Here is a 17,409-nt window from a genome sequence, read left to right as displayed (position 1 = left end):
ACATATGAATTCATTCTCAGGTGATTTTAAAGGGTAGAATTTATGATGTGGTTAACCAGTAAGTTTTACTTAACTTTATGAATACTGCCTAAAACCTTGCTTATTTTTAAAACTGTCATTATAAATGTTAGTAATACCCTGTATATCTGTGATGCCTTCACATGTTTTTTTTAATAACTATTAATTAAACCCTGCCTTCTCACTATCAAATAAGTAGGATGATACCCATATTACTGATAAGTCAAGAGACAAGAGAAGAGAAAGCATACTGAAAGGACCATGGTACCAGCTAAAATTTAACTCTTCTTTGGTTTTTAACTGGCACTGGGGAACATTAGCAAAAGAGTTTCTCGGGGGTTCTAAGTAAAAATAAATAAATAAATAAATACTTGTCCATCTTTTCCTAACAGAGTTGCATCTGTAATTACCACTCTTTATATCCTCAGCTTAGACCCATGCTTCTTGCAGCAATGGTATCATTCTCTCTCTGTAACATCTGCTTCTCTATCCTGCAGGCTACAAGGAAGATATTAGAAGATACTGCCAAATATATCTATATAAATCTAGCAGCCTCCTTGAATTAGTCATTGGAGAGTGGTTAATATAATCTGGCAAAATATTTATTTTTGACAGAGAAGCACAGCTAACATAGGAACCTGCTTCAAAGTCAGATCTTTTTTTCTTGTTGTTACCTACGCAGGACCACACTGATTCAGATTCTGACAGTCCAGTGAAGTTCTTAGAATTACTTTCTGTGCTGAAGCAAAATGTGGAGATGAAATGAAACTCGAGATCAGCTTGGGTTTTTAACTTCAAAATTATAAGACATATGCCATGTATGGGTGCTATTATCTATAAAGACTTATGTATACAAATACAGACTTCCCCAGGCCCATCAAACTCACCTTCTACTTCTTCTTCATCACACACATGCTTAAGGAAGGAAGCCCCTCTGTCCAGGACAGCTTCATCCTCCATCCTATAGTAATAAAAAAGAAAAAAAGAATGCTCAGACTTCTCCTTGAGGGAGCCACTGGACGTAGCCCAGCTTCTGGGCAGGTGAACCTGCAAGCTGCTGCTCATGTTAACAGGGCAGAGTCCCTCTTCCTTTGGTGTCTGCTGCTCCTTCGCTCCTTCAGCTCCTCTCATCGGGTGCTTCAGAATATGCCGGTCCCACATAGCTTCCGTTCTAACCTTGACAGGGCCCCCGCAGGGACAGGTAAGAGAAAATCATTTCAATCCTGGAGGCTGGATGTTGGGGGTTCTCCCCTTTGGGATCTGCCCCCAAAAAAAAGACGAAAAGAAAAAAAAAATACCAAGAGAGGAAGTTTGGTGTGCCTGGAGTGCTCGTGATGGTCGTTTGTGGAAATCCAGCTTCAGTGCTTAGCTCTTTAAACACCCACTGCATAAAAATGTATACCCTCACACACACACACGCACACATGCACACCCACCCACACACAGAAAGCGACAGGGAGTTAGGCTACTGCACAGTGGGAGCCTAGCTTCCAGCCAGCCTCTTAATACCAGCACAGCCCAGTATTCTCTGTTGAGTGGCAAGCTTTGAGTCACATGTTGGCCTTACGGAAATCTGACATCTGAGGATTATCCAGCAACCCCGGCTTCAGCAACAGTCACATATATATGCCACCCATTCATTCATTTTCCACATTCTTATCGCACGTCTCTGTCTATGTATATCTGCCCTGTTAACTCTTCCCTGAAGGGCATGAAGTGCTGCATTTTGTAACCATATTATGCTGCCCTCCTGTCTCCTTACATAATAGGATCTACTCTGCAATTTCCTAGGCTAAATAAGACCTCAGGATCCATCCAAGTAATGACAGCGTTTGTACAGCCTCCCAATGCCAAATGTGTCTCTGGTTTATAGAACGAGGTAAGGTGGATTTCCATATTCGGTGACTCCTTTTCATTGCATCAACTTTGACATACAGAATTCCATGAACTCTATTTATAGTGAAAGCAGAAAGAACTCTCAAATTGCTCAAATGCTGCTACTGTCGTACCGGTCTAGAAACAAAGAACTTTCTCTGGGGACAGCTGCTCTATGTCATACCATACATGAGCCCCGCCAGAGAACCAAATGTTCACTCTGTATTCTATTCATCCAGTTATGTGCTCGGGCACTGAATCCTGTGGGTCTGTTTTCCATATTGTCTTTGTAACTTATTCTTGTGCTTCTCATATTTGTTATCATCTATATGAGATGCACTGAATTCACTTTTTCTTCCTTTCTATTTCAGGAGCATTTCCATCTCACAAAGCAACCATCTGAGCTTAAAAAGTCAGAAATCTGGTGTCAGGGAGACACCAGTTTAAAAAGCCTATTCGTACCTGTATCACCTGGAGCAAAGTATCCAAATTTTTAAGCCTCAGTTTTTCCATCTAGGAAATTGGAGGTAATAATATCAATTATGTGGGATTGCTTTGAAATTAAAATCAGGTAACACACATGAAAGCACTCAGTTTTTTTTTTTTAATTAATTTTATTCTATTCTCAAACTTTACATAATTGTATTAGTTCTGCCAAACATCAAAATGAATCCACCACGGGTATACATGTGTTCCCCATCCTGAACCCCCCTCCCTCCTCCCTCCCCACACCATCCCTCTGGGTCGTCCCAGTGCACCAGCCCCAAGCATCCAGTATCATGCACTGAACCTGGACTGGCATCTCGTTTCATACATGATATTTTACATGTTTCAATGGAAATAAAAGCAAAAATAAACAAATGGGACCTAATTAAACTTAAAAGCTTCTGCACATCAAAGGAAACTATTAGCAAGGTGAAAAGACAGCCTTCAGAATGGGAGAAAGCACTCAGTTTTGTCCTAGCACCTATGACATGTTTAATAAAGTTATGTTTCTTTCCTGTCTTCTTTCCTTTTTTCTTTTTTGCCTAACCTTGGTTGGCGGACAATGCCATAAAGAAACTCATTACTTTGGAAAGCTGAAGAATCTTTTCTTCTGGGATATGGCTCTTACACACAGTTCATCTTTTTCCTTTTCTATACTCTAAAAATATAAAACTAAATGCAAACAGGAAATGGGTCAGCAAACAGGATCACAGTAAAAAAGAAAATGCTGTGAAGACTTGAGAGGTCAAATCAGTTACCAGCCTCTCTGAGCCTCTGTTTTCCATGAAAATTAAATTATCCAACATACTCACCAATTCAGCAAATATTTATTTAATGTCTGCTACATTCCTGCCACTCTTGGAACTGGTACTCTTGGAGGGAGAGGAACACATGTCTGAATAAGGCAGGCAAAATGCCTCTGAAACTAATAATAAATAGATGAACAAGATAATCTTAGATATCAGTAAGTGCGATGCAGGAAAAAAAAATAATAAGGTAGTGGGCTACTTAGCATAAGGTGATTCAGATGTGGCTTCTGAGAAGGTGACATCTGAGCAGAGGCAAAAATGATAGGAAGGAACCAGGCATTTAACAATCTGGGGGCAGAATATTCCAAGCAAAGGGAAGAGCAATGCAAAGGCCCTAAAGGGGGAAGAAGTTTAGCATGTTTCAGGAACAGGGTAAGGCCAGAAGGACTGGGCAGAGGGATGGAAGGTCACTGGGAAGTAACAATGTGGAAAGAATCAGGGCCACGCAGGCCACAGTAAGCAATTAGAATGTTAGGTGTTATGGCAGCCCCTGAAGAGTTTTCAGATGGAAAGGGACTTGACCTGCTTTGTCTTTTAAAAGACCGCTCTGGCTGTTAAGTGAAAAATTCACGCATGCGTGTGAAGTCACTTCAGTTGTGTCCAACTCATTGCGACCCCATGGACTGTAGCTCACCAGGCTCCTCTGTCCATGGAATTTTCCAGGCAAGAATACTAGAGTGGGTTGCCATTTCCTCCTCTAGGGGATCTTCCCAACCCAAGGATGGAAACTGCATCTCTTAAGTCTCCAGTTTCTTTTAGTCAGGATGTTTCCTCACTAAAAGAGACTAAGAAACTATCTCAGGAGCCCAGGGAAGAGTACAGGAAAAACATATTTCAAGGAAGGAATCAAGAGTTCTTTTCTGGAAAGGTTATGGTTGAGATGCTTATTATATATGAAAAAGGAACTGTCAGGCACACAACTAGAGGTCAGTCTGGAGCTCAGGAGCCGAGGGCTGGGGATAAAAATTGGGAATCAATGAATAAAGCTGGTGTCTGAAGTTATTACTAGATGATATCATCCAGGAAGAAAATGCAGAAATAGAGAAGCTGACATAAGACCAAGTGCCAGGCATGCCGGGCATGCCAACATTTACAAGCAGAGCAGAGGAACAAAAGCAGTCAATGAGGTAAGAAGAAAACCAGGAAACAATGATGTCAAGGAAGCTGAGAAAAGAGAGTGTTGCTACTGAGAGGCTCAGAAAGAATCAGAATAAAAAGGGGTTTGGCAATAGGGAGGCCATTGGTGATGATGACCAAAGCACTTGAAACATACCATACACAGTGCTAGACACACACAGACAGCATTCAATCATCCCCTTTTCTCTTCCCTGACATCCTCCATTCATTCATTAGTGAATATTTGCTGAGTACCTACTAGGGGCTCTTCTGGTCACTGGAGATACAGTGATGAGCAAGACAAGAGACAGAGGCTCTAGTGTAATCGCATCTGCCTTCTTGAAGACGTCCCCTAGCAATCTGAGGGCTGATCCAAAGAGCAAGAACCCACCAGTAATACAGCATTTGTAGACCTCGATGAAGATGACAGGTTAATGGAGAAATCTCCTTAAAAGACCCTGGAAACAACAAAATACTGGATCCTGTACTATTGCATCTACACTCCTAGTACTTACTATCTCCCCTTCAGGAAACAAAGAGTAGTGTAGCCCACATTTCTTTTCAAAGTGCACGCTTTCTGGTCCTATAACCTACAGAATCCAACACAACTTCCTATAGTCATTTCTGCACCCCTACCACTAACCAAGCTGGTCCCAAAGCCATTTACTAACTTTTCACACATTTCCTAAATGAAAAGGTTAGCTTTTGCACCTAAGCTCTTCCCCAAATCGCACACAACAAACAATCAAAGCAGAAGTGAAGGAAGTCAACAGTAACAACTAAAGGAGACTAGACAAGCTTTAATGCCAAAATCACTTCCTAGGCGGAGAAAACCATCCAGCCTGACTGAAGCACTGTGCACAGGCTCCGGGTTAGAGGGAGCATAATGGTAGGGGCATTCGTTGGCTCTTTGATACATATTTCACATTCCCTCCAAGACTATACATAGCAAGTAACTAGAAACCTAGTTCTTTCTGGTGGACAGTGCGGAGCATCTGTAAGCACCCTCCTTCCTGTAAAAAGTGCAAAGGAAAATGCAAACTGAAAATATAGAACCTGCATGCCCAGAGCAGCCCTTTCCTTGTCAAGAGCAAGTGCAGCCTGGCACATCTCGGCTTTGACACAGAATTCAGGGATTTTATAGCTTTCTTCCATCTTTATACCACAAGTGTCCATTGTTGGGGTTTGTGCACACCCCACCCGAGACCAAATCCTCTCAGCAGTTGCTTGCTATTATTAGTAAGACAGAGATATCTTTTAAAATGCCCCGTCTGACCCAACCAGTTTTTCCCTCTATCAGTAGGAAGAAATGAACTCCTCTAGTTCCTAATCAGGCCCCCAAAATCTACGCTAAAATGTTCCTTTCACACCAACTGCACTTGCTGAAAACAAAGAAGGGAGGGAGCATGCTTCTAAACAGTTCCCTAGGCTGCTCTTGTCGTCAGCATGAGGCAAAGTTCAGAATAGATTTGGAAGCTTCTCACCAGCATCACGGGGAGAAGGGTCATACCAGTCAGTATAAAATCCATGCGGGGCCAACACTGCCTTCCTTCAGCAGGACGTCTGACAGCAGAAGTCAGACCCCTTCCCCCAGCAATCCACATACCCAATGTGGGGCTTCTCCCATCCTCTGTTATGCTGGGAGCTGCAAGTGATTTAACTGTAACCCATGTCAAATCAGCTGCCAAACAGACTGGCCCTCAACAGCCGGTCCTAATCACTGCACAGGCTTGTAAGGGTGACTTAAGCCTGGCACGAGAAACATTTGTGCAAAACTGTCGGCCATTGGGCCCTGGGCACCCATCTACATTCCACCCCTCTGAGTTCCCAGCCCTAGAGCCCTCGCCAACTGCCAACGTGCTCACCAGCTAGTCCACACAGCGCATGCAGCTGCCACTCAGCCAGTCAGCAAGTGGCAGGCCGCCAGCACGCAAGTTTCAGAATGCGAGCATGCCCCGTCACAGTGCTGCTAAAGGTTGAAGGTCTCTGTGTGCTAGCCTTTAGATTCGCCTCACTTGCCCTCCCACCTCCCTTCTCTCACCCCTCCCGGGTTCTGCCTCCCACGGTAGCATTTCACTCGTCTCTATAGTAACAGCATCTGGTTTCAGGGTTATAACTTTATGCAGAGCATTTCTCCTCCGAAGCAAGGGCTTTTGCCAAAGGATGCACTAGCAGCAAAAAGGCTGCTGCTTAAGGTGGAGCCACATGTTCCCTTGTCACCCCCCAGAATGCGGCTATGTTCTCAGCTGCAGGGTCACAGCAGCGGCACCGCTCAGACCCAGAGAAGCAGAAAGCAGCCCTTCCACCTTGGTATGCCCACTCCCACTGCCAGCCCCTCTCCTCCACACCCTGCTCTCCACTTAGCTGCACGGGGATCGAATGAATACTGGTGCTTCCTGATTGCTTTCAAGAAGGCACCAGACCATGCACAGCACCCTCAGGAGCAGAGTAGCTCCAGTTGTTCATACGTCTGTATCTGAGCTCAACACCACTGGTTTTTTCCATGCGTACAGCTTAAAATTTACTACTTAACCTCATATTTAAACTCATCTCACTTTATCCTCACTAGCCTGATCTGTTTACAAGAGCCAGGGAACCCCGTAATCTCTCACTTTACAACAGCTTTCCCATGCACAGCAAATGTTTACACACATGCCCGCACACACCAAAGTGACGCACGGAGGGGAGTGGACAAGTACCAGGAAGTGAAGAGTTGTATTATCATTGTTATTACTTGTTGCTGCTGTAAATTTATATTTACACTGTGTGTAAGGGCCTTTCCTTGAGGGGTACAAGGAGTTCGTCTCAAGTCTCAGAGCTCAATGCAGGTTGCCCCTGCTTCTCAGCTGGTTAGATCACGTGAGAGGCAAAAAAAAATTGGTATTTTCACAGGTCTTTTTCAGGAGCCACCAGTACTGACATTTACAAGTATACACTCACACACATACACACAGACACACACATCTCTCCGAATTCTATTTCCTATTCAAATCATCTCCAAGAAGAGGGGAATCATTAGCATCGCCAATCATTTGCCAGTGTAATGTTTTCAAACTTTGGAAACCACACAGTGTTTTATTGGTGTCTTTGTTGTTTTGGAAAATCTGCTTTCCACGTTTTCAACACACACGTAAAGAACAGCATCAGTTAGTTCTCTAAAAGCACAGGCAACAGGGGCCAGCAATCCCAGCGCTGCAAAGAAGACTGCCATCTATCGGCCACACGTGTTCACTACAGGGAAGTGGAGGGCAGGAGCGGAGGAAAAGTTGCAACAGTTTCCTTCCTAACTTCACCAGTCCCCACCAGTGCTGAGAAGGCCTTTGGCTTCCACAGGGAGGAAAGAGAAGGACGCGGGCGCTGGCTTAACCGTGGAGACTGCTGGAGCTCTGGAAATACCTACTGGGGAAAAGAAACTTCAGTGTGGCAAACCCAAAAGATGACTAATAGCAGAGCCGAGCCCCGGCAATCAGGAGGCAACAAAGCCAAACAGGTCCCCTCAGCAGAGTTCACGAGGGCCCTCAGTTCAGTTCAGTCGCTCAGTTGTGTCTGATTCTTTGCGGCCCCATGGACTGCAGCACGCCAGGCTTCCCTGTCCATCACCATCTCCCGGAGCTTGTTCAAACTCATGTCCATCAAGTCGGGGATGCCTCATCAGGCTGTAAATGCATCAATACACAGGCCCCGGTCCAGGGAGAAAGGGATGACAGCCCCTCACAAAACCAGACTGCAGACTGGATAAAAGATGAAAACTGAATCCCGAACAGGATCACACCACACGTAATTCTGGTTTATGAACTGCAGTATTTTTGAAATGACCAAAATTTAGATACGAAGGGCAGGTTAGTGTGACAAGAGTACAGAGATGGCAGAGGTGGTGTTTGTTGTTATAAAAAGGTGACAGAAAACAGATTTGGAAATTTCAAATCCAACTCCTTGCTGACTTGGTCCTGTTAGGCATCTCACTTGTGGTGATGAATACATGAATCTACACAGGTAATAAAACTATACAGAACAGAAAACATACACACATATACAAAGAAATGAGTACCAACAGGAAATCTGAATAACTGCATTATATGTGATCAGAAAATCATGGTTGTGATATTATACCAAAATCCTGGTTGTGATATTATACTAAAGTTTTGCAAAAAGTTAACAGTGAGGTAATACTAGCCATATAGAAGTGATCTCTCTGTATTAGTTCTAAAAATACATGTGAATCTATATTTGTTTCAATAAAAGTTTCAATTAAAAAAGCTCATCTGCAAATCTGCTTTTTTAAACTTTATTTCACGTGATGGTTAGTTACAGAAGCTGGTCCATCCACACATATGCAGAATCAAGTAAAATGGTGCAAATCCCAGACATGCACTTTAGTAACTGTAACCTTGGGAGAGTTAGCTAACCACTCACTTCAATTGTCCTTAAAAATGACCCTAAACACTTGATAAGTGATTCAGGGGATTAAATATGTTCCCAGAGTAAATAAATTTAATTAATTTTAGTTGAATCTAAATCTAAGGCTTCAAGGACCCAGAAAGTATAGTAACTAACAGGCCTACAATCCCGAAGGCTTTAATTCTGTCCCCATGGGCAAATGCCTGGGAGTATCAACTGGGGAGACCAGCAATGAACTGCCCCTCAAGGCTGGGTATCAAACTCCTCTCTCCCATCTTCTTCATGTTGGGGACAGTCTCCTACACTGTCTTCAGATGGCTGACTGAGTTCTGAAAGGAACTTCCTTGCTGGAGCAGGCTCAGCAATAAAGGACAAGAAAAGAACTGGTGGTGTGGGACTTCCCTGGTGGTCCAGGGGCTAAAACTCCACTCTCCCAATGCATGGGGTGGGGGGCACCCTGTGTTCGGTGCCTGGTCAGGGAACTAGATGCCACATGCCACAACTAAAGACCCCACATGCAGCAATAAAGATCAAAGATCCTGCGCATCGCAATTAAGACTCGGTGCAGCAAAATAAATACATAAAATTTTTTTTAAAGAACTAGTAGCAGGATGGAGACAGGGACTCTGAGTTGAGGAAGGGCGTGGAAGCTCAGGACTGGTGACAGATGAAAGCAGAATGTGCTGGAGAGGGTATTTTGTGCTGAAAAGGGAACAGCTCGTCTGACCCCATGGGACACCCGCCTGAATTATCCTTGAAAAGTGAAGTGAAGTGTTAGTCGTGTCTGACATCTTTGAGACCTCATGGACTGTAACCCACTAGGCTCCTCTGCCTATAGGATTCTCCAGGCAAGAATACTGGAGTGGATCCCCTGCCCTCCTCCAGGGGATCTTCCCAACCCAGGGATTGAACCTGGGTCTCCTGCATTGCAGGCAGATTCTTTACCATCTGAGCCACCAGGGAAGCCTGAATTACCCTTACATCATTTAATTTACTTTAATGAGTAGATCTACTTGTTTTCCTGACTACCATATGTTACAGCTTCTGACCAGAGTTCCTATGTCAAAAATTCAGCACTTTGCCCAGTGAAAGTTTTCCTGGAGTTTTGACTGTTAGGGACAGGAAACGGAGGCTCCCTTCTCAACTCATAACTTGCAACTGTCCTTCCTCAAAGGCTCTGGAGTGAAAACAGAAAGATCCTAAGAGAGGGGGGTGGCAAGAATGGAAAGACTGGGACTTCTCTTCAGGAGTCAGGAGGATGGCTCTGAGCACGTCCATCCTGTCCCCCGAATTCACTGCCAGGTCTCCAGCCAAGAGCCAGACTGAACCAGCTGTCGTGTAAAGAAGGCAGAGTAAAGGGAAGAAGGGAAGCAACTCTTCCATTCGATAGGGAAGACAGCCCTATCAAAAGGGCTTCGATAGCTGGAAACCCACCCTGCAACACGCCAACTTCAGGCTTAGAAGTGAGTGTATCATGACTGGATTGCTACCTGCCCTCCCACCGATGGTTTCTAACTGGTCTTCCTGGCTCTGAACTCACTCCCCACTTATCCATCCATCTAGAGAACACAGTCTGGTATCATTCTCCTTTTAAAGATCATTCATTACATTGAAGATGAAGTTCAAACTGCTCAACATGGAACTGAAGACTTATCATGAGCTTTCTACACAGAGTTCCTGCCACTCTCCATACCATCCCACTCCCGGATTAGGCTACCATGCCTTTGTGGACATGCTGTTTCCTCTAAATAACACATTGCCCTGGTTAACCCATTCTTCTAGACCCTACTCTCTAGAACACTCTCTACATTCTTAGACACACCCTTCCCCCAAAAAAGCCACACTCCTTTCCCCATTCTTCACTGGCTCGTTAAATGTGTCTGCTTCTCATGGAGCATGTACAACAGAGAACATCACCATCACTGAACCTCACACAACTGTCCTCGGACACATCATGGCAGACTTCTGCACCACCGTATAAGCTCTTTGAGAGCAAATACCATCCTTCTGAAGTCTTTCTAATTCCAGATTCAAGCACAGTCACTACACATAGTATAGTGAAAGTGAAGTTGTTCAGTCGTGTCCAAGTCTTTGCAACCCCCGTGGACAGTAGCCTACTAGGCTCCTTCAATTCAGTTCCGTTCAGTCGCTCAGTCGTGTCTGACTCTTTGTGACCCCATGAATCGCAGCACGCCAGGCCTCCCTGTCCATCATCAACTCCCAGAGTTCACTCAGACTCATGTCCATTGAGTCAGTGATGCCATCCAGCCATCTCATCCTCTGTCATCTCCTTCTCCTCTTGCCCCCAATCCCTCCCAGGATCAGGGTCTTTTCCAATGAGACAACTCTTCGCATGAGGTGGCCAAAGTATTGGAGTTTCAGCCTCAGCATCATTCCTTCCAATGAACACACAGGACTGGTCTACTTTAGGATGGACTGGCTGGATCTCCTAGCAGTCCAAGGGACTCTCAAGAGTCTTCTTCAACACCACAGTTCAAAAGCATCAATCCTTGGGCACTCAGCCTTCTTCACAGTCCAACTCTCACATCCATACATGACCACTGGAAAAACCATAGCCTAGGCTCCTTAGTCCATGGAAATTTTCCAGGCAAGAGTACTGGAGCGGGTTGCCATTTCCTCTTTAAATGTTGAAGAATGAATGAATGGATCAATCAGTCAACTAACCCGGGATGCTATATCTATGACTTTGCCTTATAAAGGCCAACCACATCTGCTATCACCCATGGCCAGGACAGATGGCCAGCACATGATGACATTTAAATTGGATTACAACATTACTCATGTTCCACTTGCACTACTCTATGAAAATAAAATATGTACTTTGGGAGAAAAAAAAAACAAGTGAGGAAGGAGTACACTGACAGCACACACATGTTTGGAACTAACATATCTCTAAATGCAAAGACCTGAGTGTAGTTTCCAAACATGAACCCCATTTACAAGCTAACTTTTAATCACTTGTCAAAACAGCGATTTGCTCCAAAGAGTGAGGAAAAGGCTATGCTATATCCCCTGAATGATGTTATGTCTGTGGGTGAATTATGAGATTTTTTTTTAAATAATCCTAATTATTTAACTTTCTCCTTATTACCTAACTTGAGAACTTAACCCTTTCTATAGACTATAATTATAATTGCACAGAAATATGTAAAATTAAAATCAAGAGAATTTCCCTTTGTCTACTTTTGAAAAAAATTTTAAAAATAAATAATTTTTTTAATTTATTAAAGTTAAGCAGTATCTAGATCTGTCACACAATAGGTTCAAAGCAAATATCTGCTTAATAATTACAAATGAACAAACTTAAATCACAGCTTAAACTGCTTTAAAAATCCAGAAGAAGCATGAGAAGCCATCAGTTTAGTTCAGTTCAGTCACTCAGTTGTGTTCAATTATTTGCGACCTCATGGACTGCAGCACGCCAGGCTTCCCTGTCCATCACCAACTCCTGAAACTTGCTTAAACTCATATCCATATTCTCGGTGATGCCGTCCAACCATTTCATCCTCTGTCATCCCCTTCTCCTCCTGCCTTCAATCTTTCCCAACATCAGGGTCTTTTCCAATGAGTCAAGTTCTTTGCATCAGGTGGCCAAAGTATTGGAGTTTCAGCTTCAGCATCAGGTAGCTGAAGTACTGGAGTTTCAGCTTCAGCATCAGGTAGCTGAAGTATTGGAGCTTCAGCTTCAGCATCAGTCCTTCCAATGAATATTCAGGACTGATCTCCTTTAGGAGACAGGCTGGATTTGCTTGCAGTCCAAGGGACTCTCAAGAGTCTTCTCCAACACCACAGTTCAAAAGCATCAATTCTTCAACACTCAGCTTTCTTTATGGTCTACCTCTCACATCCATACATGACTACTGGAATAATCATAGCTTTGACTAGATGGACCTTTGTCAGCAAAGTAATGTCTCTGCTTTATAACATGCTGTCTAGGTTTATCATAGGTTTTCTTCCAAGGAGCAAGCGTCTTTTAATTTCATGGCTACAGTCACCATCTGCACTGATTTTGGAGCCCAAGAAAATAAAGAGAAGGCTCAATTTTGTTCCTCAACCTGCAACTGAACAAATAAAACTCTGTAATGTGTTTAGGTAAACCAATAAAGACGCTGGATAGCAAATACCTGCAAAAGGAAATTAGGATTTGAAATGTCAACATAAACTTTGAGCTCTGGAAATTGCAGCCTAACTTTAAAATTATACATAGTCAATGTTAATTATCTATAGTAATTAGCACAGGGACAGCCCAGATAACCAGAGTTAATTTCGTACTTCTCCTCTGAGTCTGTGATTTGGCAGACATTCAGTCCGGCTTTTACAGTGACCTCAGGTTAGATCCAGGTTGGCAGGTGGACAGGAACTCCAGAGTAGGCGTCTGTTCCGGGACACAGTGCTGGGAGTCAGCTGGAGGGCAGCTGAGCAGGTACAGCCCGTGACCTCCCACCTCTGACACCAAGAGCTGACCCTGAAGAAAACAGCCTTCCCTTCCCACCTCTACCTGAGTGGCAGTCACCTCATTCACATCTTCCATCTTGAGCCACCACAACAGGTGGCAAGGATGAGGCTCCTGGCATTCTACTGAGTTCTTGTTACATGCCAGGCACTGTGTTAAGCGTCACACATGGAGTATTTCATTCGTGATGCTGTAAAATTGTGCCCAGCTGGCTTAATAACAGGATGGGGCTGAAGGTTCTAGTTATAAGATTTCAATACCTATAACAATGTGGGACTGAGGATAGGGACTCTGATTATCAATTAATTTTTCAAAAGTCCCATGTTTAAAACATCTACTACATACCAAGTGTTGGGCTCATCACTTTACAATGCTTGTCTGATTCAATCCCCATGACAACCCCATAAGGTAAACACTTTCAACATACCCATGTAGAATTGTAATTTTAAGTTGATAATTTACTCAAAATCACACAGTAAGCTAAGACCCAGGCAGGAAGTTTATCTTAAGCACTCTCCTATACCCCTTCATAACTAATCTAACGGATGTCCATCAGTGATCAACTTCAAGAATCTTTTTTTATCTTACTTAACTTCAATATGCCTTCTCATAACTTCAGATTCTATCACTTACACTCACCTCTTACCCTATCTGGGTGTACCTACTGGCCAAAAGTTGAAGGACCCTATGACAGGCTTCCCAAATAAATATCTTTATTTAATAAACACTGAGGTTAAGCTTACTATGTGCCAGTCACTGCTGTAACTGCTACAAATATTATTAGCTCATTTAATTTTTACAACAGTCTAGTGAAGTATGTATCATTTTTATCATCATGAACTCTGAGGCACAGAGAGATTAAGTAACTTACCAAAGTCACACAGCTAATAATTGTCAAAGTCAGGATTCAAACCCAGGTTGTCTAGATCTCCAAGTCTGTGCTCTTAGCCATTATATGTCATGCTGCCTCCCTTCACCTAATTTGACTGATCTGTTTCAAACTCTCCAGGAATCCAGGCTCACAAAGATTAAACAGATCTTTGGAGAAACAGCAGACTCACCAGAATACCTCCAGAGTATGCAGACCCAAGACATTCATAAAACTCCTCCTCTCAATCCTATTCTGCAAATGTTCAAACTCACAAATAACATGGTAACATATAATTTCTGATATAATATGTGGTCAAGTGTAACTGTACAAGTTTCTGAACTCAAGGAAAAGAGGGATATCAGGATGACCTGCAGTTCCGGGGGTGTGCCATCTGCCAGGCTCAGTCTGGGTTCACCAGTAGCACAGGGCTCACCATGAGCATCTCTACAGAGCACAAATGACTACATGGTATGACCCTTCAGGGCTACCAGCAAATAGCCAAAAGGGTCTACTGTATCAAAAGTCAGAAGAATGCATCACTTCCCATGTGGGCTATACTACTAAGCAGAAAAACTTTATCTCATAAACATGAAGTTTAAACATATAAGCACTGCTCACTGTTACATGAACAATGAAAGTACTTCTCTAATCCATTCCCTTACCAAAATGTCTCTTACCACAATACAGTAAGTCCCCTGCATACAAACATTCAAGTTGCAAACTTTCAAAGACATGAATATGCATTAGCATGTCCAATCACATGTGAATATGCATTTGAGTGTCCAATGACATTAAGTTAATTCACGTGTCTGGTGTACACCGAAACATGTGTGCATCTCTGCAAGTAGCTGTGCTCTTATGTAGTTTACTGTACAGATCTGTATAGAGTACAATAGTACAGTATCTTTATAGATAGAGTTGAATCAAGCAAGGAACCAGAACCTGTGTGTCAATGTCAGGCATGAGTGAAACTGCAGCTTGCCCTCCACCTCCTATTGCTGACAATCCTTCAGCTCCACCACCTCCCACCAGTTTATTGCTGTATGCCAGCTGTTGTACTGTACTACTGCACTTTTCAAAGTATTGGACTGTAAGATTAAAAATGTTTTATTTTTTGTGTATTTGTTTTTTATGTATTATTTGTATTTAAAAGTGTTATAACCTTATTACTGTACAGTACTATGCAGCCAATTGTGCTAGTTGGGTACTTAGGCTAACTGTGTTGGTCCTAAGAACAAACTGGAATTACAAACATGCTCTCAGAACAGAACTCATTCATATGAAGTAGACTTACTGTACTTTTCAAAGTTTATCCTTCAGTTTCCTCAAGGAATCTCTCAGTGTATACTTGTGATCAAATTTTCCCAAAGTTTAACTCATCTACTCATTCATTGAACCAATTGAGTGTCTCCTATGAATAGCCCTTATTCTAGGCACTAAGGATAAATCCATAGTGGAAAAACAGGCAAGAAGGAAAATTTAAAAGTAAACTGCATAATACATTAGAAGGTGATCCTGCTACGGGAAAAAATGTAAGAAAGGAAGAGATTTAGGGGGAGCTAGAGGGATGGGATACAATGGGAATCAGTTTTAAATAGGCAGTTAGGAGAGATCTCGCTCAGTGACACTTTGAGCAGAGACTTGAAGGAGATGAGCAAGTAATTATTCAAGGGAAAAACAAATACAAAGGCCCTGAGGCAGGAGAGTGGCAGATTCTTGGGACATCAAGCAGGCCAGTGGCTACAGCAGAGCAGGCTGGGAATCAAGTCCAGAGAGAGAGAGCTAACACAGGAGCAGCCACCGTGGCCTGGGAGGCTACTCAGAGGGCTTAGCCATTTACTCTGAGCAACTAGAAACCACTGGGGGATTCTGAGCAGCCGTGATATTTCCTCAAGCTTACAGTCTTCTTTACTTTTTAAATCTCTGTCATTAAATAAACATCTTCATGAAGGCCCTTCCTGGAACCTGATTCTACCCAGAAGGTCTTCCAGGAGCCATAGCACGAAAGTTACCAGCAGGTCTGCCAGGGCAGCTTCCTACAGCAGCCAGGCCCCTTCTCAGGTGCAGACCCACCTGAGAAGACAGGATCCCCAGCGGTCAGAGCCTGTGCACTGACTTCCGCCTCGGGTCAGTCCTCTGAACTCCGGCTGATCTGCATTAACTTTATATTCATATAATCTTTATTAACTTCTGCAAACTAGCCTCAAAGTTCATGACTTCTGCAGTTGCCACCTGAATCCTCACCTACCTAAATGTGCCCCAGGGATGGCAACTCAGTGTTAGAAGATGCCAAAGCAGATGACTAATACCTACGTGTAAAGAGAACAGCATGGAATTGATTTGTTGGTGGCTTTTTAACACCCGTGACTCAAATCTATGTTTTACATAATAAAGACATATATTTAAAGTTGTCTTTAACAGTAAATTTTCTGGATTAATTTTGTGAGAATAGGAAAGACAGAGAATGATTGCAAATTCCTTAGTTAATATCTATTGTATTTTAAGGTAAATGCCCTCAGTGTGTCATCCTTTGCCTAAGGGCGGAAGAAATGCTTATTTGGCTCTAGTGGATTCTTAGCAAGGGGTAGGCCATCCCAAAGAAGCATGGTACTCTCAAATTAAAAACACCCTCTTTTACTCTGGTAGATTGAAAAGGAATCTACCATATGTAACTCTCAAATGCAATATGCAATTTGAGATCCTGACTCAATCAAATCATTTTTTAAAAAATGAGGGGACAACTAAGAAAGATTGAATATTAATTAGGTATTAGATGATACTAAGGAATTACTATTAATTTCCATTAGGTATAATAATGGGATTGGGGTTGTATTTTTAATGTCTTTATTTAATAGCTGTTAGAAGCAATCTAAATGTCCATCAACAGAGGAATGGATAAAGAAGTTGTGGGGTATATATATATATATGTGTGTATACATATGTAGTGGAATAATAAATAATATATATATAATGGAATACTACTCAGCCATAACAAAGAATGAAATAATGCCATTTGCAGCAACATGGATGAACCTAGAGATCATCATACTCTTAGGCAGTTAGACTAGGAAAAAGGAGTCCAGAATGGCAGTGGCTAAAAGACAAGCAAAGGAAAAGCCCACGAAAATAGAACAAAGGAAGGTCCGAGGACTGGAGTGAGGAACTCAGGCAAAATAAATAGCACTCCTGGCTAGTCCAATTTACACAGGGCAGGCCCAGGGGGAGGGGAAAAAAAACATATGAAAAGAGGAGCCAAAATTGGGCAGGGGAACTCTCTTCTCTTTGCATCTTTTGGGTCAGCAGCCCCTCACGCCTTCCAGAAAACATGTATTAATAGAAAAGTTGTAACGAATATACTCACA

The 17,409-nt window shown here is 42.8% G+C and overlaps 1 protein-coding gene across 5 annotated transcripts in view; it reads right to left on the bottom strand.

The window, feature by feature from the left end:
- The window catches only part of SLC4A4 (solute carrier family 4 member 4), a 363,163-nt gene that overhangs the window by 308,932 nt on the left and 36,822 nt on the right, over window positions 1–17,409 (bottom strand). For 2 of the 5 annotated variants that reach the window (XM_027544701.1, XM_027544703.1), the window contains exon 2: window positions 906–979. In XM_027544701.1, coding sequence (XP_027400502.1) covers window positions 906–978 — 73 coding nt within the window. In that variant the 5' untranslated portion in view covers window position 979. Of the gene's footprint in view, window positions 1–905; window positions 980–1,316; window positions 1,515–5,788; window positions 5,873–17,409 lie in introns of those variants that run through there. The other 3 variants (XM_027544702.1, XM_027544699.1, XM_027544700.1) reach the window with 3 other exon arrangements.

Source organism: Bos indicus x Bos taurus, chromosome 6 (genome assembly GCF_003369695.1).
Source record: "Bos indicus x Bos taurus breed Angus x Brahman F1 hybrid chromosome 6, Bos_hybrid_MaternalHap_v2.0, whole genome shotgun sequence".
Lineage (NCBI taxonomy): Eukaryota > Metazoa > Chordata > Mammalia > Artiodactyla > Bovidae > Bos > Bos indicus x Bos taurus.
The sequence above is the reverse complement of the archived record's forward strand: the minus strand, read 5'-3'. Positions and strand labels throughout refer to the sequence as shown.